Raw genomic sequence first — 23,140 nt, forward strand, 5'->3', positions numbered from 1 at the left:
TCATCACCGCCCCCCTTTCAGCGAGGGGTTAATGACCATGGCTGTCCGCTCTCACGACTTTTATGGAACCCAGAAGGTCTGCTCAGGAAAGGGAGGCGAGGCAGGGGCAAGAAAGAACAGCCCCGGCCAGGATGGAAACCTCCTTTTGCGGAGGCACACCCGACGCGGGGCGCAGAGCTGGCACAGAAAGCTGGGTCACGCTGACCCTGACCCTCAAGCCCCCGAGCAACACACGCCAGCCCCAAGGGGCGCCTACAGGGTCGTACTCGAGGTCCCGCTCCCGCCAGCCGGGCGACCTCCGGCCTCAGCTTCCGCCTGCGGCCCCCACGCGGGAGAGGCTCTTGGGCGCGCGGGGGTTCCGTCTGGCCCCGCCCTTGGGGTGGGGCTGGGAGCGGTCACGTGGAGGGGCTCCCGGGCCCCCGAGCCCCGCCCCGCCCCGCCCCCCGCCTCGGCCGGGTCTCGGTCCCGAGCGCGGAGCGCGGAGGCTGCCGAGGCCGCGACGCCGGGGCTGCTGAGGTGGGCGGCGCGGCGGGGTGCGGGGTCCCTGCTCGCTGCTCGGCCCGCTCGCGGCCAGCGGTGCAGGCGGCTGGACCCGCAGCGGCGGCGGCGGCAGCGAGGACTCCAGCGCGGGCGGCGGCAGCGACACCGGCGACACCATGGATCTGTCCTTTATGGCCGCGCAGGTAACTGGGCGCCTTCCCCGCGCGCCCCGGGCTGCGAAGTTTGGGGAGGTTCGGGGCCAGGGGCTGGACGCGCCGGGAGGATTCCAGCCGGGCGGTGGCGCCCGCCGGGGATCTACGTCCCGATCCTTTGTCCCGAGCCGGGCATCCCCACCTGGCTTTTCTCGTCGGAGGCGGGAGCGCGGCGCCCGGGGGTGGGGCTGGCCGTGCGCCCGGAGCGCGCCCGGCCGACCTCGTTCCGGACTGCGAGGGGCCAGGGCGGTGCGAGTCGACCCCTCCCTGCCCATCCCCTATCTGCCGTCGCCGCTCCAGTCCCCAGGACGCACCCAAGGCGGTGCAGCCCGGATCCGCGCGGACCTGGGTGGGTGGGCAACCTCGCTGTTCTCCATTCCACATCTTCCCGAGGCGCAGATTTATCTGCAACTTGCCTGTGACTTGGGGCGCCCCCCCGCCTCAACTCACTTTCTCCCCTTTGAGTGGAGACCACAGCCTCTGTAGCCCGAGGAAGGCGGCGAGACCCCCTCGGTGACCAGCCAAGCGCGAGAGCGCAACGATCATTTTATCCTTTTTTTTTTTTTTTTTTTTTCTTTGTGCTGAGTCTGTAGAGTCATCAGTGCCCGACGCGACCATAACTCTTCCCTGGACACAAAACAGGTTGCCAATGGCAGGAAAAAACAGATGACCTGTCATCACTCGATCACTTGATCCTTGCTGAAGGAGAGTCCCCTTGAGTTCTGAGCGTTGGGTGATCCGTTTCTGTGCTCAGCTCTCTTGAGCTAGAACAAAGGCAGACAGATCCCCGCTTTGTGGAGCGGCTTGTGGCCTTTCCCAGGACCCAGTGCCGAGGACAGTCTGGCTCCAGGGAAGGCCACATTTGGTCCGGGAGAGTAAATCCCAGGTTACCACATTCAGACCTTGCACCTTCCATGAGTTGGTTACGTTGGGAGCCCAGAGGTGGGAAGGCCACTGACGTGCTGTCTGTCCCCTGTGTGTGTGGCAGGGGCCCCACCTGCTGCTGTTTAATTTTCCAGGGAATGGATTTTAAAAGGACACCTGCCTTCCCCCCCCCCCCCCCCCCCCCCCCCCCCCCCGCCAAATTTCACCCCAGTGGGAGCCTGTTGAAAAACTAACAGCAACATCCAAGCTGTGTGGACAACAAGCCCCCGACACAGTCACGGAAGGACACAGAATCCCCAGGGTGGCTCCAGATCCCAGCTCCTGGCAGCCTCTTGTTTAGTTTTCCAAAATGCTCGTTGCTCCTATCAGCAACACTTTGTTGTTGTTTTCCTTATTTTCTCTCCTGTTCCTAAACCCACGTTTATAAATATTGTCATGTGGGTGTTATTTTAGACAGTGGTGACTTTAGCTACATGATAACTGAGGCAGCTTCACCAGATTTATTTCTAGGGGAGAGAGGACCTTACACATGGCTGTCCCTGCCTTCCCCTTCTGGATCCCACCACACAGCCTGTGTCCCTGGTTACAAGATAAATCGATCACTGCTAACCCAGGGGCTGGCTGGAGCATCACATGTTGCTATGGTAACTTGACAAAATAAACATAAGGCTTTTCGCCATCTGTAGGCAGAGCCCGCGCAGAGACTGGGTTCTTTTTTTTTTTCTCTGTGTCTATTTTGTTTACTCTCACGTTATGTGTGGTCGGTGTGTTCCTGCCAACAGATACTTGGGCATCGATCGCATGCTCGGTCTCGAGTCAGTTGCAAGGAACAGAAACAATGATGTGCGCTCAGATGGGCAGAGATGCTGGGGTTACAGTAAATCCTTACAAGTCTGTGACGTGGGTGCTATTATTCCCCCGTTTATAGATCAGGATATCAGACTTCAGCAGGATTAATCATTTACCCAGGGCACACCGTTTTAAGGAGGAGAACTGGGTTTTAAACCCGGGTCTGAGTATTTGCACAGCTGCCGGGTGTTCCTCCTTGCCGCTCCTCCCTGAGGAAGACACACTGTAAGGGCCAGGGGCACATGTTTAAAGAGGAGTCATCTCTTCTGCCTTCTGCCAGGAAGTGGTCTCACCAGGCTGCATTGCCTTCTGGTGTTGCTGTGCACCTGTTATCCCCACGAGGGTGGGAACTTTGACTCTTTTTATCTGCAGCACTTAGTGCCCGGCTTCTGTGAACGCTCAACACGTGCTCGGACCGTGCAGGGACCACCAGGTGTTGGACACCAAGTTGCTGTCCCCCCACGCAGAAGCAGTGGGCAGTTTGACGGAGGAATGTTAATGTTTCCGTCTACTTGTTCAGCAAAAGCTGAGTCCCCGTCTTGTGCCAAGCTCCGTGCCCGGCACTGGGACCAAGGTGCTGGGGGGCACAGTGGAATGGGATGTAGATTTTCTTTCTGGGTGCTTATAGAGGACTGGAGAAATGATGAGCCACGCCATCCTCAGCAAGGGGAATGGATCAGGGCTGGGGGGACCAAGATACTTGGCACATAGTAGGCCCTCAGCAAGTTTCTGTTAGATGATTGGATGGGGCGAGACACGACGTATGCGCATGGAAAGACGAGGACAGGAGAACAGCGCATTCAGGGTGTAGAATGCCCTGCCTGTGAACCTGTCAAGGACTTTGAGGACTTGAGTTTTGATGGATTAGAACTACAGACAGATCTCTGATGGATTCTAGGCAGAGAGGCAGGAGGAGGGAGGCCCAGGATATATTCACAGACTCCTTCAGGAAGGAGGGAGGTGAGGGCACAGGACACGCTGAGAGAGAGGGGGGCTGACCGTTGAGCGAGAAGTTCACGTGACTCAGCGGGCAGTGGGAGCCATTGCAGGTTGTTGAGCGGGCAGTGGTTCATAATTGAAGCAGTGCTTTGGGAGGATCCCAGCCCTGGTGGAGCATAGAGGCTGGAGGCCTGAGCGGAGCTGGAAGCGCCCACCTGCTTGATTAATTGACTGGATGAAAGGACATCCCTGTGATTCCAAGACTCCTCCCCCTCCTCAAGGTTGTGAAGTGTGAGTCCTGTTTGTGCCTTTATCTATTGATTTATTGATTTATTCGTTAGAAAGGGTGTGCGAACCGGGGAGAGGGGCAGAGGGAGAGAGAGGGGGACTCTTAAGTGGGCTCCATGCTTGCAGGGCTCCACCTCGTGACCCCAGGATCATGACCGGAGACAAAATCAAGAGTCGGGAGCTCAACGGACTGAGCCACCCAGGCGTCCCCTCTTCGTGGCTTTAAAAGGCCCGCAGGATATAAGCCGTTTCGGAAAGATTTGCCTCTCAACAGCCAAGCATTACGAAGCTACCCTTTACGGATGGCCAGAGTGGTCAGTGGTTACCCAGCAACTCCTCTGACGCCCTCCCTGGTGGTGGAGGGAGGTGCCCTCCCTGGTGTGAGTGCGTGGGGTTGCGTGTTAGGGCTTAAGAGAGGCTGTGGGCACTGAAGATGTGAAGACTCAGCCCGTGGACCCCACCTCACCCCTGAGCCCTGGGGTGGTGCTCAGCTGCCCTTTCCTCGCCCTGGGAGGCACCCCGGTCCCACTCTGCACAATCCCTGCGTCCCCACAGCCCCCTGGAGCATCGAACAGTGCACAGGAGCACCTGTTTCTCTCTGGCCAGTGGTGGCCAAGAGGACAGGGCTGCCCAGACCCCCAGGGAGCTGGAGACCAGGGGACGACACAGACTTTGAGGACTGAGCCCCAAATCTCTGTGTCATTGGTGGGGTAGCCCTTCTCCAAAGATGGCCATGTTCCCTTCTTCCCCTGTCGGAGGGGAATCTCATTCCCCTCCCCTTAAACCTGGGCTGACTTTCTTGACCAGGAGAATGCCGTGTGAAGGGCCTTCTGGAGCCTCCGAGATTAGCTTTAAGAAGACCGTAGCTTCCACCGACAACCCCCAGGATGCTTGTTCTGGGGCAAGCCCACCATCAGGCAAGAAGCGCAGAGACCCTGAGACCTCCAGGATGCGAGGAGAGAGTGAAATTTCAGGAAGCTGCCGCATGGGCAGAAATGAACAAGAGGGCCCAGGAGCGCTCATCACACATTCTAGGCTGTAAGGCCGTGTTGAACAAGCCCACCTGTGGCACAAGAGCTCAGTCTTATGTTTGCCTTGAGCCGTCCCAAGAGCGACCAGTCTAGACCCAGTAGTTCCCAAATGCTGCTGCCATTAGAATCCCCTGGGAGCTTTTAAGACCAGCGACCCAGGTCCTGCCCCCAGTACCCCCTCGAAGAGTCTTAGCTGGAAGCAGATATCGGAATCTTCTGTCCATTGACTCCAGTTGATTCCAGCCCAGTGGCCAGGGTTGAGGCTCAAAGCTGAAGCCACACTTAGAGCGTTCTCCTTCCCTCTCATCGGGGATGGAACAGATCTGTGGCTCTCTGGTCCCTTCCAGGTCATAAAAAGTCATGCAGTCACTGGAAGGAAGTCACCCGAGTAGGGACTCAGCAACTTAAAATAGTGAGACCCAGGAACTTGCTCCAAAATTGAGGTGTTCCTTTCCTCCTGACCACACCTGCCGCAGGGTAGGTGGCTTTGTTAGTCCCGCCATATGCACAGGGAAGAAATGGGGAGCCGGGGTGGTTCAGCCGGCAAGCAGAGGAGCCAGGAGTGGAACCCCGACCGCAGGGGCCACCCTGCATGGGACCAAACCACCTCGCAGAGCAGACCAAGTGCTGGGAGGACGGGAGGGACTCTAGGGCCCCATCATGGATCCGCGTCAGGGAATCAGCAATCCCGAGGTACACGGAGTGTTGGGTTTATGCATATATTTTTGAATTTATTTATTTAAATCCAAGTTAGTTAACATACAGTGTAGTCTTGGCTTCAGGAGTAGAAGCCAGTGATTCATCGCTTGCATGCGACACCCAGTGCTCATCCCAACAAGTGTCATCTTTAATGCCCGTCACCCATTTAGCCCCCCCCCCCCTTCCCCTCCAGCAACCCTCAGTTTGTTCTCTGTATTTAAGAGTCTCTTCTGGCTTGCCTCTCTATTTTTAAACAAGTTCTTTTTTAAAACAATTAATGTTTATTTATTTTTGAGAGAGAGAGAGAGAGACAGAGCGTGAGCTGGGGAGGGGCAGAGAGAGAGGGAGACACAGAATCCGAAGCAGGCTCCAGGCTCCGAGCTGTCAGCCCAGAGCCCGATGCGGGGCTTGAACTCACGGACCAAGAGATCACGACCTGAGCCGAGGTTGGACGCCTAACCCACTGAGCTACCCAGCCAGCCCTGAACAAGTTCTTAAAGAGGACTGTATTATTTCTAGGGCTGCTATAACAAATAACCACAAACAGAGTGGCTTCAAACAGAAATATAATCTCCCCCAGTTCTGGAGGCTAGAAAGCCCAAATCCAGGCGGTGGCAGGGCAAGTGTCTCGGAAGATGTCAGGGGAGACCCCATCCCACGCCTCTCTCTGAGCCTCAGGGTGTTGCCTGAAGTCCTTGGAGCCCTTCCACTGTAGCCACGTCGCTCCAATCTCTGCCTCTGTGCACCGGGCCCTCGCCTTGCAAGTCTGTGTCTCTTCTCCTCTTATCAGGACACCGGTATGTTGGATTAGGGCCCACTCTGATGACCTCATTTTAACTTGATTACATCTGCAGATAAACTAGTTTGAAAGGTCACTTTCACAAGTACCAGGAGTTAGAGCTTCAATAGCATATTCTTGGGGGAGACACAATTCAACCCATAACAAGTTCTGAAGACCCATAAAGAATAAGGATCTGGGGGCACCTGGGTGGCTCAGTCGGTGAAGCGTCAGACTTCAGCTCAGGTCATGATCCCACAGTTTGTGGGTTCGAGCCCCGCGTCGGGCTCTGTGCTGACAGCTCGGGGTCTGAAGCCTGCTTCGGATTCTGTGTCTCCCTCTCTCTCTCTCTGCACTTCCCCGACTTGTGCTCTGTCTCTCAAAAATGAATAAATGTAAAAAAAAAATTTAAAAAAAAGAATAAGGATCTGGATTCTTGTGTGGGTGGTCACTGGTCTTAGAGGGGCAGCGGACAGATCACTTCTCCAAACCTCAGTTTCATGTTCTGTGAATGGGCGCAAAATCGCCTTCCCCATGGAGCTGTTCATTTAGCCACTCAGTAAATGTTTCCTGTGGGCCAGGCCTGGGGCTGCAGGGAGGAGAGGGCCACCGGGCTGCCGTGTGGTATGTGACACGGTGCAGGTAAACACAGGTGCCCTGGGAGCCCAGAGGAGGCACCTAACCCAGAGGTCAGGGAAGGAGGTTTGAACCGAGCTGCCTGAAGGATGCCTGGGTGTTATGTAGACCAAGGAGTGAGGGCATTCCAGGCAGGGGGGATGACATACACCAGGGTGGAGTGGAATGGGGGCTCAAAATAGTGTCTCCTGCTGGGCGGGGGGTTGGGCAGAGCATTTAGTCGGGCCGAGGACAGATGGGGAGAGAGTGGGAGATGAGAGCCCAGCTGCGGACCTCATGCAGTGGAGCAGAGAGGGGTGGGGGGCTGTGGTGACTCAGACAGTGGACAGCTGCTGCCTGAGATTTCCCCCCCCACCCCCCACCCCCCGCTCCTTCCTCGAGCCATGCAGACATGCAGGCCCAGGGCTGCGGGCTCTTGTGGGTTTTCAGAAACACTGAAAATTTGGATTTTTAACGTGCAGCCTGGATTTTTAAATGTTGGCCACTGATTAAAAATGTTTAACAAGCTGGGGCCCCTGGGTGGCTCCGTCGGTTAAGCGTCTGTCTTTGGCTCAGGTCATGATCTCGAGGTTCGTGAGTTCAAGCCCCGCATCGGGCGCTGTGCTGACAGCTCGGAGCCTGGAGCCCGCTTCGGATTCTGGGTCTCCCTCTCTCTCTGCCTCTCTCCTGCCCATGCTCTGTCTCGCTCTGTATCTCAAAAGTAAATGTTAAAAAAATTTATGTTTAATAAGCCAGCCAACCATGATGGGAGCTGTGTCAGTTACTTATAGCTCATTATTTCAGGTACTTAGTGGCTTACAGCAATCATTTATTTTGCCCACGACTTTGTGGGACCAGAGTTTGGGAAGGACTCGGCTTGGCAGTTTCTTCCTGCTCGGTGACATCAGCTGGGATACCTGAGCCTGGGGTCCAGACTTCCAGCATTCCTTCTGCACACATGTCTGGCAACTCCATTCAACTTGACCCTTCTCTCCACTTGGCATTTCATCCTGTAGACGTTTCTTTAGGCAGCTGGGCTTTCCTCCCAGTATGGTGGTCTTGTGGGACACTGCCTTCCTCTCCCCACCCCCAACAGGTGTTCCCAGGTCGAAGCTACGAAGCTTCTTATGAATGAGCCTTGGAAGTTCCAAAATGTCACCCACTCTGCATTTCTTTGGCCAAGAAAGCCCTAAGACCAGCCCGCGTTTCAGTGGAGAGGGTACCCTCCACCTCTCAACGTGGGGAACAGCGTGCACGTCCAGGAGGGACGGAAGGAATATGGATATCTTTGGGGACTGGCCGCTGCATGGGGCAGACAGGACAGGTGTGTGGACGGGGTTCACCCTGGGGCCGCCCCAGTAATCGCTCTAGACCAGTCAGATGTGTGTAGAGCTTGACAGAACTTTGTGAACTGCCTTGCCCGAGAGAGAAGTAAGTTACTACTGAGGAGGTAACCCATGACTTCGGCCGAACAGTATGAAGTTGCTTGACATTCGGCCACTTCTTTTCTTGATTTAAAACCACTTTTACTGAGCTGTCATTGACATGCAACATTTTATTAGTTGTAGGGGGCACCATAATGATCCAACTTATGTATTTATTGTGAAATGATTACCATAGTTAGTTTGGTTACATCCTTAACCACACATAGTCACATTTTTTTCTTGCGATGAGAATGTTTAAGATTTACTTTGTCAGCAGCTTTCAAATACACAATGTAGAATTGCTAACTATACTCACCATGATGTGTATATTACATCCCCAGGGCTTATTTATTTCATAACTGGAAGTTTGCCTCTTTTGGCCACCTTCACTCATCTGGCCCACTCCCTGCCCCCACCTATGGCAGCACCAATGTGAACTCTCTATTCACTAATTCAAGGTGTGTGTTTGGTTGGTTGGTTGTTTTGGTTTGGGTTTTGGTTTTGGTTTTTAGATTACTCGTATAAGTGAGATCAAAAAGTGTTCATCTTTGTCTGTCTAAATTATTTCGCTTAGCATAATGCCCTCAAGGTCCATGCATATTGTCACAAATGGCAAAATTCCTTTCTTTTGTGGCTGCATAATATTTCAGTGCCACATGTAAAAATTTTTTTTAATTTTTTAAAATTGTTTTAAATTTAAATTCAAGTTAGTTAACATAGAAAGTGGTATTGGTTTCAGGAGTAGAATTTAGTGATCCATCACTTAAATGCAACACCCAGTGCTCATCCCAACAAGCGCCCTCCTTAATGCCCATCACCCATTTAGCCATGCCCCCCCACCTACCCTCTAGCAACCTCCAGTTTGTTCTCTGTATTTAAGAGTTTCTTAAGATTTGCCCCCCCCATTTTTATCTTATTTTCCCTTCCTTTTCCCTCGTTTCATCTGTTTTGTTTCTTAAATTCCACATATGAGTGAAATCATATTTGTCTTTCTCTGACTTATTTCGCTTAGCATAATACACTGTAGTCCTACCCACGTTGTTGCAAATGTCAAGATTTCATTCTTTTTGATGGCTCCATAATATTCCAGTGTGTGTGTGTGTGTGTGTGTGTGTGTGTGTGTGTGTATCACATCTTTATCCATTCATCAGTGGATGGACATTTGGGCTGGTGCAACCTCTCTGGAAAACGTATGGAGGTTCCCCCTGCCAAATTAAAAACAGAACTACCCTACAACCCAGCAATGGCACTACTAGGTTTTTATCCAGAGGATACAAAAACGCTGATTTGAAGAGGCACATGCACCCCAGTGTCTATAGCAATGCTATCGTCAATAGCCAAATTATGGAAAGAGCCCACATGACCATTTTTGACCTGAGAGTCTCATGTAGTTAAGCCCAGTAAGTACTACCTGGTGAGACATTAAGTTCTTGAGTTATGGAGGGGTGGAGTGAGTGGATGTGGGGAGGGTAATCAGCACCTGCTGAGGGGGTCTGAGGAGTGGAGGTCCCCCCCCGCCCATGAAACACACACAATTCTCCCCCCAGCTGGGCTCTTAGAACCTTGGCCTTGCTGGTGGGAAGACATAGTCACACCTGGAATAGTATGTTGACAGTGGACGGGTCTTTCTGGAAGACAGCCTGTGCGGTCCAATCAGAGCTGAGATACTGACCTATCTGCTGCCAGCCCCCAGCCCCCTGGACCTTGGGAGGCTCACCGTTAATTTGCATTTTAATCATTTTTCATGGAGGGGGAAAAAATCCGCAAAAAACTCTGGTCGTGTGGAAGAGGCTGTTATCTCTTGAAATGGTCGTGGCTACACTCATGGGCTTGTGGGATCGTTCCAAACGGTCTGCAACACACCCTGCAGAAATGTTCTCTCCCCAGGGGAACACAGCACCTCCCAGGAAAATAAAATTCTAGGGAGTCTGGCAATCTGCTGCTTACAGAATGTTTTCCCCAGCCACTGGCTGCTTCTTTCCCTTAAAGCAAGAATTATGATTAAAATACAAATTGTCTATTATCTCAGCTGTTTTTAACCGAAGGGCCTGCTTGTTGTACTTCAAGTTCTCATTTAAAACATTTAACTATTTTATTATTCTAATTAGATCTGCTTCGGCGAGAGAGAACACAGCGCTACATTTTTGCAGAGGTGTGATGAGCAGTGAAGGAAGAGTAAAAATCTGTAGTACTTTTTGTAGACCAGATTTCTAGACAGCGTTTTAAGAGTCAAGACATTCCATCTGACTTGCAATAATTGTAAGTCACAGAGCTAAGAGAACTGGGGCATCTGGAGGTGGATTGCAGTCTGCAGTTAAATACTTGAGTGCTTAAGGAGCAGCTGTTACGTGCTCAACCTTGCTCACCCTGCTTCGAGGGTCTGAACCCCGACTCTTTCTACTCTGAAGTGATGGAGTCCTGCCTGTATTCACTCTCTCCCCATTCTATCTCCTCAAGATGTCCCTGTACCTTCCCATGATAGCTGCCATTTATCAAGTGCTTAGAGGGTGCTGGGCAGGCCCTGTGTCCTATAATACACAGAATCTCACTAAATCCTTTATGACAGCTCCTGGAATAGGCAATTTTAAGGTCCATTTTACAGATGAAGAAACTGAGGCTTAGGCACACAGGTGGGATTCAAACCCAGATCTCTGTGCCATGTCAGCTTGTTTTTTAAATGCAATTTCACAGTCTCTGCCTTCAGATTAGAGTTTTTAAGCCGTTCGTGTTTAGTGTGATTCCTTATATGGTTGGATTTAAATCTACTCTCTTACAGTTGCCTATTGGTCCATATGTTCTTTGTTCCTTTTTACCTCTTTTTCTGCCTTCTTTTGGATTGAGAACATTTTATTATTCCATATGATCTCTTTTGTTGGCTTATTAGTTCTAACTGTTTTGTTATTTGGGTGGTTGCTTTAGGATTTGCAGTGTATATCATTAACGTAGCACAGCCTATCTACAAGTAATATTATGCCCACTTCACATGTAAGAACCTTATAACCTTATAACCAAACACTTCTATTCTCCCCTCTCAGCTGGTGTGATATTATTATCATACATTTCACTTCTGCATGTTATAAACATCATACCACATTATCGTTTTTGTGAAAACAGAATTATCTTTTATTTTTTTAATGTTTATTTGTTTATTTTGAGAGAGAGAGACAGAGAGCATGAGAGGGAGAGGCGCAGAGAGAGAGGGAAAGAGAGAATCCCAAGCAGGCTCTGCTCTGGCCGCACAGAGCCCACCTTGGGGCTTGAACTCACAAACTGTGAGATTATGACCTGAGCTGAGATCAAGAGTCAGATGCTTAACTGACTGAGCCACCCAGGCACCCCCAGATTGATGATCTTCTAAAGAGAACTAAATAGTAAGAAAAAAGCCTTATATATTTTCCTATATAGTTATTATGCCTAGTGTTTTTTATTCCTTTGTGCAGATCACAAATATGGTATCATTTTCTTTTTGCCTGAAGGACTTTTAACATTTTTAGTAGTGCGGAAGGGCTGGCACTGAATTCTTTCAGCTTTTATATGCCTGGGAGGGTGGGGAACATGTCCTTTTTTTTTTTTTTTTGGCTCTCATTTTTGAAAGTTAATTTCACTAGGCATAGAATTCCAGGTCGGCAGTTTGTTTTTCAGTAAAGATATTGTCCCACCATCTCCCTGCTTGCAAGGTTTCCACTGAGAGATCTGCTGCCATCGGATCATGTTCCTCTGAACATAATGTGCCTTTTTTCCTTCGGCAAAAAAAAGTTTTACAGTTTTCTCCGTACTGATGTTGAGCATTTTGCTTATAATGTGCCTCCGTGTCATTTTTTCCCACGTTTCTTGTGGTTGGGGTTTGGAATCTTTCACAGTTGTGGGCTTATACCTTTCCTCACCTTTGGAGAGTCTTCTGCTGTTCTTTCTTTTTCTCCCCCAAGCTTTTTCAAGATATAGTTGACGTATAACATCGTGTACGTCTTAGGTCTACAACACGGTGACTTGGTATGTGTGTCTATTGCAAAACGATGACCGTATCCTTACCTCACCTAATTACAATTCTTTTTTCGTTGTGATACGAACTTTTAAGATCTACTCTCTTAGCCACTGTCAAATATATGGTACAGTATTGTCACCTGTAGTCACCATGCTGTACGTTATGTCCCCGGAACTTATCTAACTGGAAATTTGTACCTTTTGATTATCTTCACCAAACTCCTCCACCCCCTCTGGCAACCACCCATTTGGTCTCTGTTTCTATGAGTTTGGTTTTTTTTAGATTCCACGTATAAGTGAGATCGTACGGTATTCCGTTTTTCTTTCTGACTTTGTTCATACAGCGCGAAGCCCTCAAGGTCCATCCAATGGTGGTGCCGACGGCAAGATCTCATTCTTTATTGTGACTAAATAGTATTCAGGTGTGTGTATGTGTGTGACATCTTCGTTCACCCATCGATGGACACTTAGGTTGTCTCCGTGTGCCGGCTGTTGCAATAATGATGCAGTGAACATAGAGGTGTGGATAATCTCTTCAGGGGAGTGAGTTCATTTTCTCGGGCTATATACCCAGAAGTGAGGTTGCTGGATCATATGGCGGTTCTGTTTTTTCATTTGTAACTTAATTTTTGAACCTCCGTACTTTTTCCCACAGTGGTGGTGCCAGTTTTCACACCATCCGCAGTGCACGAGGGTTCCCTTTTCTCCGGGTCCACGCCAACTCTTGTTACTTCTCATCTTCTTTCTTCTTGATGATAGCCATTCTGACAGGCGTGAGGTGACATCTCATTGTGCTTTTTTAAACTTTTTTATTTTGAGAGAAAGAAAGAATATGAGTAGAGGAGCGGCAGAGAGAGGGGGAGAGACAATCCCAAGCAGGCTCCAGGCTCTGAGCTGTTAGCGCAGAGCCTGATGTGGGGCTCGATCTCACAAATCATGAGATCACGCCTGAGATGAAATCAAGATTTGGACGCTTAGACGCCCCTGATTGTGGGGTTTTTTTTTTTTAACATTTATTTTTGAGAGACAGAGAGCGCAAACGGGGGAGGGGCAGAGAGAGAGGGAGACACAGAATCCGAAGCAGGCTCCAGGCTCCGAGCTGTCAGCACAGAGCCTGACGTGGGGCTCGAACCCACGAACCACGAGATCGTGACCTGCACCGAAGTCAGATGCCTAACTGACTAAGCCACCCAGGCGCCCTTCATTGTGGTTTTGATTTGCATTTCACTGATGATTAGTCATATCGAGCACCTTTTCATGCACCTGTTTGGTCATTTGAATATCTTCTTTGGAAAAATGCCTTTTGGGTCCTCTGCCTCCCCCCACCTTTTTTTTTTTACCTGGATTGTTTGGGTTTTTTGCTGTTGAGTTGCATGAGCTTTTCATGATTTCTTTACCTATTTCTCTGTTCCCTCCTCTTCTTTCCTTCGGCGACTCCATTCGCACATACACATACCTGCTGCCCGCACGTGTCTCCCAGCCCCCTGGTATTTATTCACGGTTTTGAGTCTCTTTCTCTATGTATGTTTCATGTAGGCTGATTACTACTGATGTGTCCTCAAGTTCACCAGTGTGTTTCTTGAACATCTCACCTCTGTGAATCCCATGCAGTGTATTTTTGATGTCAGACATTGTAGTTTTTAGGCCTGGAAGCTTAATTTGTGTCTCTTTTTATATTTTCCATTCTCTTAACCTGTTCAGTGCCTCCTCTAGCCTTTTTTAATTTTTTTTTAATGTTTCTTTTTGAGAGAGAGAGAGAGATAGAACGTGAATGGAGGAGGGGCAGAGAGAGAGGGAGACACAGAACCTGAAACAGGCTCCAGGCTCTGAGCTGTCAGCACAGAGCCCGATGCAGGGCTCGAACTCATGGACCGTGAGATCATGACCTGAGCTGAAGCCAGACGCCCAACCGACTGAGCCACCCAGGTGCCCCTGGATTTTTTTTTTTTTTTTAACATTTTTATTTATTTTTGAGACAGAGAGAGACAGAGCATGAACGGAGGGAGGGCCAGAGAGAGAGGGAGACACAGAATCGGAAGCAGGCTCCAGGCTCTGAGCTGTCAGCACAGAGCCTGATGCGGGGCTCGAACCCACGGACTGTGAGATCGTGACCCGAGCGAAGTCGGACGCTCAACCGACTGAGCCACCCAGGCGCCCCTGGATTTTTTTTTTAATGTTTATTTATTTATTTTGAGAGAGAGACAGTGCCAGCAGGGGAGGGGCAGAGAGAGAGGGAGACACAGAACCTGAAACAGGCCCCAGGCTCTGAGCTGTCAGCACAGAGCCCGACGTGGGGCTCGAACCCACGAACCGTGAGATCAAAGTCAGACACGTAACCGACTGAGCCGCCCAGGCGCCCCCCTCCTCTCGCTTTTTGGGTGTGTGGAACAGTGACAACAGCTGCTCCCCTGCCCTCCTCTGCTGGTTCTAAATCCACCTCTGTTCTGGCTGGGTTTGATTGCTGACTGTCTCCCCCTTATGGGTCATAGCGTCCTGCTGCCTTGCATGCCTGATAAATTTTGAGTGGATGCCAAACACTGTGAGTTTTACCTTGTGGGACGCCCGGTGCTCTCGTGTTCCTGCAAATATTCTTGAGCTTTATTCTGGGGTACAGTTATGTTACCTGGAAACACTTTGATCCTTTGGGGTCTTGAGCTTTCAAGGTTTCTCAGGTCGGACTGGGGCCATCTTTAGTCTAAAAGTCTTTCCTGCTGCTGAGGCAGGCAGTTTTGAGGATTCTACCCAGTGGCCTGGGAATTAGGAGGTTTTTCAAAGGGGCTGGTGGAAACAGGGACTGTCTCTGGCCTGTACGGGTGCTAGGAACGACTTCCTGTCATGCTTCTGGGGGATTCCTGCCTCCAGAGTGTCCCTCGCACATGTGCACGCTTCAGTGCTCTGCTGATATCTAAGGGGTCCTCCTGCAGACCCCCAGGATCCTCTCTCCGTACACCTCTCTCCCCTCCATGCTGTGCCTTGTTGTCTGTAGCTGCATTGGTCTCCCCAGACTCTCAACCCTGCCCTTCCCATCAAGGCGCCCACCGGCCGCTGTCTGGGTTCCTCCTCCCTGCTCCACAGCCTGGCACCTCTCCCCAGACGGGAAACTGAGTCACTTGCAGGGATCACCTGGTTTGTTTCCTAACTCTCGAGGGCCACGTTCTGCACCAGCCTGATGTCCCACGTCTTGAAAACGATTTTCGTATGTTTTGTATGTTTTCGTTGTGGCTTCATCTGGAAGCGGAGATCCAGTCCCCTCTACTCCATCTTGGCCGGAAGCAGAATTTCCTCAAGCCTGTGTTTTTAACAGCTGTGTTTGTACCTTCCTCCTTTCCCACACTGTGGAAAAGGGGATGTAACAGTTGAGTCCGAATCGGGCCCACTGCTTACTCCCCCGGGCCCTGGCTGCAGCACCTTGCTCGGTCTGGCACGTCTTGGAATCTTCTAGATGCCGTAAAAGGTGGGCAGTGTACACACTGAACCTCACAGCCGAGTCTGATGCCAGGGTTAGAGACCCAAGCCGTGAACCTACAGAGCAAGTCCCTTTCCACACCGCCATTGCCTCTCGAGTTGCTTCTGGGTGCCCTGTGACCGCATGCGGGAGTCATCCAGAGGGCCAGTGTTGGGATGCGGGAGTCAGGCCTGTGTGCCGGCAGCCCGAAGCCGGTGGGTGCCCCCAGGCCTCCACCCAGGCCCCTGCACCGTGGGGAGTCTCGCTCCCCAGGGGTATGCAATTGGGCAGTGGGGGTGGGCACCAGACGGCCGCAGCCTCAGGCCTCCCCGGGGTGGCCGCCAACAGCCGGGCCCCCGCGTGTCCTCTCCAGACCCCATGACGGCCCCTCATTCTTCTCAGCACGGGGCTGTGGGGGCCGGTTAGCAATGCAGTAAAACTTGGCTTCCAGCAGCTTTGGCAGGAGTGGGGGGGGAGGGGCCTGGGGGAGGTGACGAATTGGTGTCCCAGGCCCCTGTGCCCCCACCTCTCTGCCGAGCCGGGTGGCACTTGCCTGTACCCCCTGCCTCCTCTCTGAGGTCCCTGCAGCCCTGCTTCCTCCCCGTGGAGATTCCACCGGGGCCCCCTCTGTGCCCCCCAACAACCAAATCTATCAGGCAGGGTCAGCCACGCGGGCAGCGTGACACGGAGAGGCCCCCCCGTGCTGTGTTGGGGGGGGGCGAGGAGCCCGAACGAAGCTATTACCAGGCTTTGTCACCTTGGTCACCCTGATCAACATTGTGTCAACGCACATTGTGCTCTGAACATCACGCTCAGGCACGCAGACAGGTGAGGCAGGAGCCTGCCCTCAGGTGGAAGGGGGGTGGGCTGACGGCGTGGATGCATCTTGAGCACCAGGCCCTGTGCTGCACGACTGCCCTGGCCACACAGCCCCTTCACACAGGGGGATAGCGGGGCTCAGAGAGCCTGTGGGTCTGGCCCAGAGTCACCCAGGTAGGAAGGGGTGAGAGCGGGCTGGGTCTGAGCCAGGGCCCAGGTACCAGCTGGATAGCAGCTGATGGACTGCAGCGCTCAAGGTGGAGGGCAGGGAGCCCTGAGCCCTGGCAGGTGTGGTTCAGGGTCACAGACCTCCGCGGCCCAGCCTGCCGTTAGCCTGTCTTCCTCCCCGGAGCCTGTGTGCGTAGAGGTCATTGTGGCTGCAGTGAGTTGTCCCGAAGCCCAGATGGGCTGGTGCCAGAGGCTGGCCGGGGGCGGGGGGGGGGGGGGCCCACACGAGGCTGAAAGAGCCCAGGACGGGGCCGCAGCAGGGGGAGCTTACTCCGGAAGTGGTCACCCCTCCTCTCCCGCCTCCTCCGCACCCCCGCAGCCCCTCTGTGTCCGTCAGAAGAGTAGAGGATCCTGGCGTTCCTTGAGGGCGAGCCCTCCTGTCTCGTTTATACCCGGATCGCTGCTACCCCCCGACCCAAGGCCAGACTCGAGACAGCCAGGAATCAAGAAGAGCACAAGAAAAGCTGGATAGAAAACCTCGTCTTCCACCCGCTTGCCGGGCACTGACTGCTTGAGTCCGGATCGTAGCTCTCTTTCCCCAGGGCAGGGCCACCTGTTACTGGCCACGCCCAGTCCTGCCACTGCCACTGCCCTGTCCCTGAGCTCCCCAGGCCCCAGCACCCTCCCCTGCCCCCTGCAGGGTGATTGCCACGATGCGGCCCAGGACGCGGGCTTTCTGGGAAACGTTGCGTGCCAGCCTGTGAACAGTCCCAGCGGTGGGAACTGAGGGTGGTCGTTCCACCACCGGAGAGGGTGAGACCTCTGCAGCCCGCAGCCGGTGGTACTTGGGTTTGAATAGAAGGCTGATCCCTCTCGACTTCTGGGCCTCGGTATCAACGTGGTGGCTCGGAGGTAAGGCCACACCAGCTGTCCGGGTCGGCCCAGGACCGAGGGGTTTCTCGGGACGTGGGGCTTTAAGTGCTGAGACCCAGAGACTTCCTGGCAAACCTGGGTGTTGGGGACCCTACTCACAAGTCACCTGGGGTTCCCCAGGGATCTTTGGATCCCTCAGGGACGACTGCCGTACCCTTCCAGAGTGTAGGGCACCTCACTGTGTATTTCACTAATATTCTTGCTCTTTAAAAAGGAAGGGGGATGATGGAATTAGCACCTTCCCTCTGGCCATTCATTTCTCAAAAATTTCATATGCACCCAGTATAGGTCTGATACGGTTCTGGGCACTGGGCACACAGGGGAATATGTGCTAAAGTCCCTGCTCTCTGCGTGGGGACAGGTAATGAGTGTAGAGGTGAACACATACACAGCTGGTTGTCAGTGATGGCACCCAGTCCTGACCCCTCGGCACCTCCCAGGGAAGGTGGCCCAGGGCCAGGAGACCGCACAGCCCCTGCTGCCCCTCCCCCACCTCTGTGTCTCAGCAGCCACCAGGAGGGATGCCCAGGAATTAATGCCCACTCTTGTGGCTTCATCGGGGAGGCAGCAGAGGGCGAGCAAGACCCATCACACCCCTGGCCCCGGGGAGTTGACTCCCCTGGGCTGCCGGCGAAGTGCACTTTTCTTCTGTGCCCTAGCCCTGCTGTGTCCCCGGGGACCCCCTGAAATCCCAGCCTGGGCCTGACAGTGGTTGGCGACCCCGTTAGGAGAGCAGGGACCACCTCCGGGAAATAAATCCCAAGGCTCAGGGAAGTTGGTTTGCCTGACTACTCTTGGTCCCTTCTGTCTCCCACTGGCCACCCACCACCCAGAAGCCCCCCACGGGTCTGGAGCACTGTTGTGGGAGCACACTTAGCCAGAAGCATGGCTCGCCCTGTGGCTTCCCAGTAGCCCATCTGGGGAAGAAGTGCCAAACAAAAACAAAACAAAAAAAAAGAAGAAGAAGGCGACGACAGTTCCACTGAAGTCATGAGCCTCCATGGGGAGCACTCCAGGCAAGCTGAAATTGAACCCCCCCCCCGACATCAACGTCTTACAACTCATTCCTCTTTACACATATATCTGCCTCCCCTCTCTGTCCAGGAGACCCTCCGAGGCTGATGGGATAAGCTGTGCCTTGTTCCTCTTTGGAGCCCCAGGGCCTGGCCCACAGTAGGTGCTTAATAAAAACCCACGGGATGGACGCAGTGAGCCCCCAAGTCAGGGAGCCTGAGGGTGAGTTCTGACTCCTGTGTTTTCATTGTTCTAGGCCCCTGGCCAGATCCCTAAGCAGATCTCACGTAATGCCAGAATCCTTCCCAGCATTCCTTAGAAAGGGTGAGTGGCCCTCTGTGTGCCTTCGGCGACGGGGAACTTACCACCTTGCGAGACAGTGACTTCTGCTGTCAGGCTGCCACTGTGCAGCCGGGGACCTCACTTCTCTCCAAGCCCCGGCACGCTCAACTTTGCAACAGGATGGCGGGGGTTGTGATGAGTTACGACACACCTCGAGATTATGAGGCTTAACTATGGTGACGTGGCCCCTAGTAAGTGTCAGCAAATGGGACTTGCTCACTGCCAGCTTCCTCTCTTGAGCCAAAAGTGACCTTCCATTTAATTCTGCCCCTTGGTCCCAGGAAACAAGTCTGTTCCTGCTTGCACATGGTAGCCTCTGCTGTGATTGCACGGGGCCAGGGAGAGCATTGAGCTGGGGAAGCCGGAGGCCCGAGTCCCAGGGTGGCCCTTCCACCTGTGACTTAGAGTAAGATACCTTCTTGGAGCCTCAGTGTCTCTGTCTGTTACATGGGAGCAGTAACACCTAGCTCCCAGCGTGGGCCGGAGAATGATACGCGATGATGGATGAAAAAGTGCACCCTGCACAAGATTGCACAAATGCCAGTAACTATTACTATGTTCGAATCGTCACCTCCTTGAATCTAGCCCTGATACACCCATTAATGTGGCCATTGAGGGCCAAATCTCGCCTTCTGTGATGCTGGACCCTTGACTCCTACTGAGGAGACACATCTCTTTTCTGAGCGCTGTTTAGCCACTTCTGCCTTCCAGAATGTGTACCCCTGATCTTTTTGAACCTTAACACAGATATGTCAAGAACAGTGAGGTGTCTGAAATCGCATGTTTGCCTACTATAATTTAAAAGATGCTGGGGTGCCTGGGTGGCTCAGTCGGGTTAGCGGCCAACTTCAGCTCAGGTCACGACCTCTCGGTCTGTGGGTTTGAGCCCCGCATCGGGCTCCATGCTGGCGGCTCAGAGCCTGGAACCTGCTTCCGATTCTGTGTCTCCCTCTCTCTCTGCCCCTCCATTGCTCTCGCTCTGGCTTTCTCTCCCCTTCCCTCCCTCTCTCTCTCCCTCTCCCTCTCTCCCTCCCTCTCTCTCTCCCTCCCCTCTCTCACAAGCCGTGAGATCATGACCTGAGCCAAGGTTGGACTCTCAACCGACTGAGCCCCCCAGGTGCCCCGAAACCTCACTCTTTTAAAGGGAGCTGGGGCGCCTGGGTGGCGCAGTCAGTTAAGCGTCCGACTTCAGCCAGGTCACGATCTCACGGTCCGTGAGTTCGAGCCCCGCGTCGGGCTCTGGGCTGATGGCTCAGAGCCTGGAGCCTGTTTCCGATTCTGTGTCTCCCTCTCTCTCTGACCCTCCCCCGTTCATGCTCTGTCTCTCTCTGTCCCAAAAATAAATAAACGTTGAAAAAAAAAAATTTAAAGGGAGCTGCTGGCAAAGCTGTCCAGCCTTTGCTCAGAGGGAGACGTCACCGTGGTCAGGAAGCAGAGGGACCGCTATGTCTTTCTTCGGGGCGGTTTGCTGTGCAAACGCCTTTAAAAGACCGTCGGAAACAAAAGCCGTCAAAGCCTTTGCTCGGAAGGCGCGTGAGAGACCGATGGAGAATTGTCTCCTGATAATGCTCATCCCTCGAACTGCAGTGCCCAGATCTGGGTTTGCATCTCCCTTGGCCACTCCTGAGCTGTGTCACCCTGGGCAAAAGTACTAGCCTCTCTGATCCTGCTTCTACAGCCTGAAGTAGAAGTGCTGTAAGGGGTTCTGGAAGCTTCTTCTGGAAGCGTGCTCACTGTGCGGGTACGGAGGAGCCTACGGGGAGAAGGCACAGAGCTGCGATCGCGGTGGTTTGGAGCCCCTCTCCTCCGTCCAGCGCTTGATTCTCCCCCGTGTGTCTTCAGGATCCCTCCCTGACCTGGTCCTCGGGCTCCTGCTCCTTCCCTCCTGTCCAATGGGCAGAATCTCCATCCCGGCCCAGAGCCCATCGGCCGGCGGTGCGCGCCCGCAAGCTGGGGTTGGGAGGGCACGGAGCCCGGCTCCCGCCCAGGCTTAGGGGAAGCGGGTGAGTTACTTCTGAGTCTCAGCCTCCTCATCCAGGTCATGGAACCTGCCTCTTGGGGGTTAGGGGACAAATGAAAGGAGGGGATAAACACGGCACGTTTGGAGCCTCCCCCCCTCCCCCCGCACTCCCCGTGCTGAGCAGGGCCACTATGACGCCGTTCCAGAAGTCTGAGCTTCCTGGGACACAGTGTGGGGCAGGACGTGGGTTTCCTACCTGGTGAGAAAGGGAACTGCTCTAGCTGCTCCCTGGAGAGAACTGATGAGGAAGGGGCCGTGTGGAGCGAGCTGGTGTTGCAAACCTTGCAGACCCGTCCACACGCTGCCACACGGGCAGCAATTTACCAGGCATCCGCGTGGCAGGGCCCCTGTGCGTCTCCTGCGCAGGGAACACAGAACTGCCCCTCGTGTCCTTCCGTGGGCCGGAGCGGTGGGGGTAGCTCGCGCCCCCAGACACCTGCTGTCCGGTCTCAGCAATGCTGCCCACGCGCTGTGCGACCTCGGGGCTGGGTGACGGACGTCCCCCCTCGAGGCTCCACTTAGGGTCTCAGCGAAGCCGGCGGTTACGGGCCAGAGACGAAGAGTCAGACAGACTGGGTTTGAAACCTGCGTTTGAAACTGGCTGGGAGATTCGAACGTGCCCTGCATCTTCCTAGGCCTCAGTTTCCTCGTCTGCGAGGATTTCTCGATGACCTCTCGGGCCTCGTGGATCAGACCACGCCGTATGTGTGCGGGCACGTGTTGTGATGTTGCATTTCCTGTGTCCTGGTCCGCAAAACGGGGCGGTGGGGGGGAGGTGGACCGCGGGACCTCTTGCTGCACACAGAAATGGGAAGACCCCCGGAGACAGGGTGGGGAAACCCTGGTCCAAATTCTCTTCAGCCCCTTCCTGGTCGCGTGTGACCTGGGCAAGCCATACTACCTGTCTCTGCCCACCGCCAATGGCAGCAGCTAATCGCACCTCCTCCCGCCATGTGTGACAAATGCACCGGTCACCATGCCTGGCCCGGGACCTGGGCCGGTGCTCAGGGTGCCTCCCGGCTCTGAGCTTGTCACCCTGCAGGGCTGTTGGCCGCAGAGATGGCTTCTCTACGTGGGGTTGCAGCCAGCAAGAAGGTGACAGATCCTCAAAGTGGGCCATGCACAGGTCCCAATGGCTGGAGCTGCCCATCGTTCTGTCCCAAACCAGGGGTCAGTCCCCAGGACACCCATGGGAGCAGCTTGGGCTGATGGACCCCCCCCAACTCATTGCCCCCCAGTGCCACGCAGTGTGGACTGGCCCGTGGGTGGACAGGGAAGAACGATGCCTTCTGCTAAAGGAAGATCAGCTCAGCCTCCTCCTGGCAAACAAGGTCTACTGATCCCTCTGGGTGGAGCCCATTTTTTTTTAATTTTTTTTAACGTTTATTTATTTTTGAGACAGAGAGAGACAGAGCATGAATGGGGGAGGGTCAGAGAGAGAGGTTCACAGAATCTGAAACAGGCTCCAGGCTCCGAGCTGTCAGCACAGAGCCCGACGCGGGGCTCGAACTCACAGACCGCGAGATCATGACCTGAGCCGAAATCGGACGCTTCACCGACTGAGCCCCCCAGCTGCCCCTGGAGCCCATTTTTTATACTTTCGGTCAGGAAAATTCGGCGCTGCTGGGGGATGCTCTGGGGGGAGGAACGTGCGGGCCTCCTCTCCCCGGATCCATCATGTCAGCAATGGGCAGACACCAGGGCTCCTTCTGTCTTGACTCATGTCACGGTGGTGGAGGAGGTGACCTCCGGGTGCCCTTGGCCCCTTGGGTCGCTCTATGGCGCCACCCGTGTCCATTTGCGGGGCGCCAGGCTCTTTGCTGAGCGCTTTCCTGGGATCAACACAGATCAGCCTCCGCCCTCCGTTTTGAGTGAGAAATCACAATTCTGCTCATTTTTCAGGTGAAGCAACTGAGGCTCGGAGAGCTGCTGTAAATGGTAGAGCTGGGATTCCAGCTGGCTGCCAGGCGCCCGTGTGCTTTTTCCCACCTCACTCCCTGCTCTGCCGTGCGGGGGACGGGTGGCTGGGTCTGAGCTCAGCCCGAGCAGGGAGCTGGAAGGACGGCAGTGACTGGCATCCCTCACATTTCCACGGGGCTTCTGGTTTGCAGGGCAAGCTTGCTCTGATGCGGGAGCACGGGTCGCCAGCTTTGCCTGCAAAAGTAGGAACCCAGGTGCAGAGAGGAAAAGCGGGTCTCCCCATGCCAGGCTGCATGCC

The 23,140-nt window shown here is 53.8% G+C and overlaps 1 protein-coding gene across 1 annotated transcript in view; it reads left to right on the top strand.

Moving 5' to 3' along the window:
• The first annotated feature begins 417 nt into the window (after positions 1–417).
• Positions 418–23,140, top strand: part of CB3H14orf132 (chromosome B3 C14orf132 homolog) — a 57,180-nt gene continuing 34,457 nt past the window's right edge. The window contains exon 1 of the mRNA XM_060620691.3: positions 418–683. Coding sequence (XP_060476674.1) covers positions 657–683 — 27 coding nt within the window. The 5' untranslated portion in view covers positions 418–656. The remainder of the gene's footprint in view (positions 684–23,140) is intronic.

Source organism: Panthera onca, chromosome B3 (genome assembly GCF_046562875.1).
Source record: "Panthera onca isolate mPanOnc1 chromosome B3, mPanOnc1 haplotype 2, whole genome shotgun sequence".
Lineage (NCBI taxonomy): Eukaryota > Metazoa > Chordata > Mammalia > Carnivora > Felidae > Panthera > Panthera onca.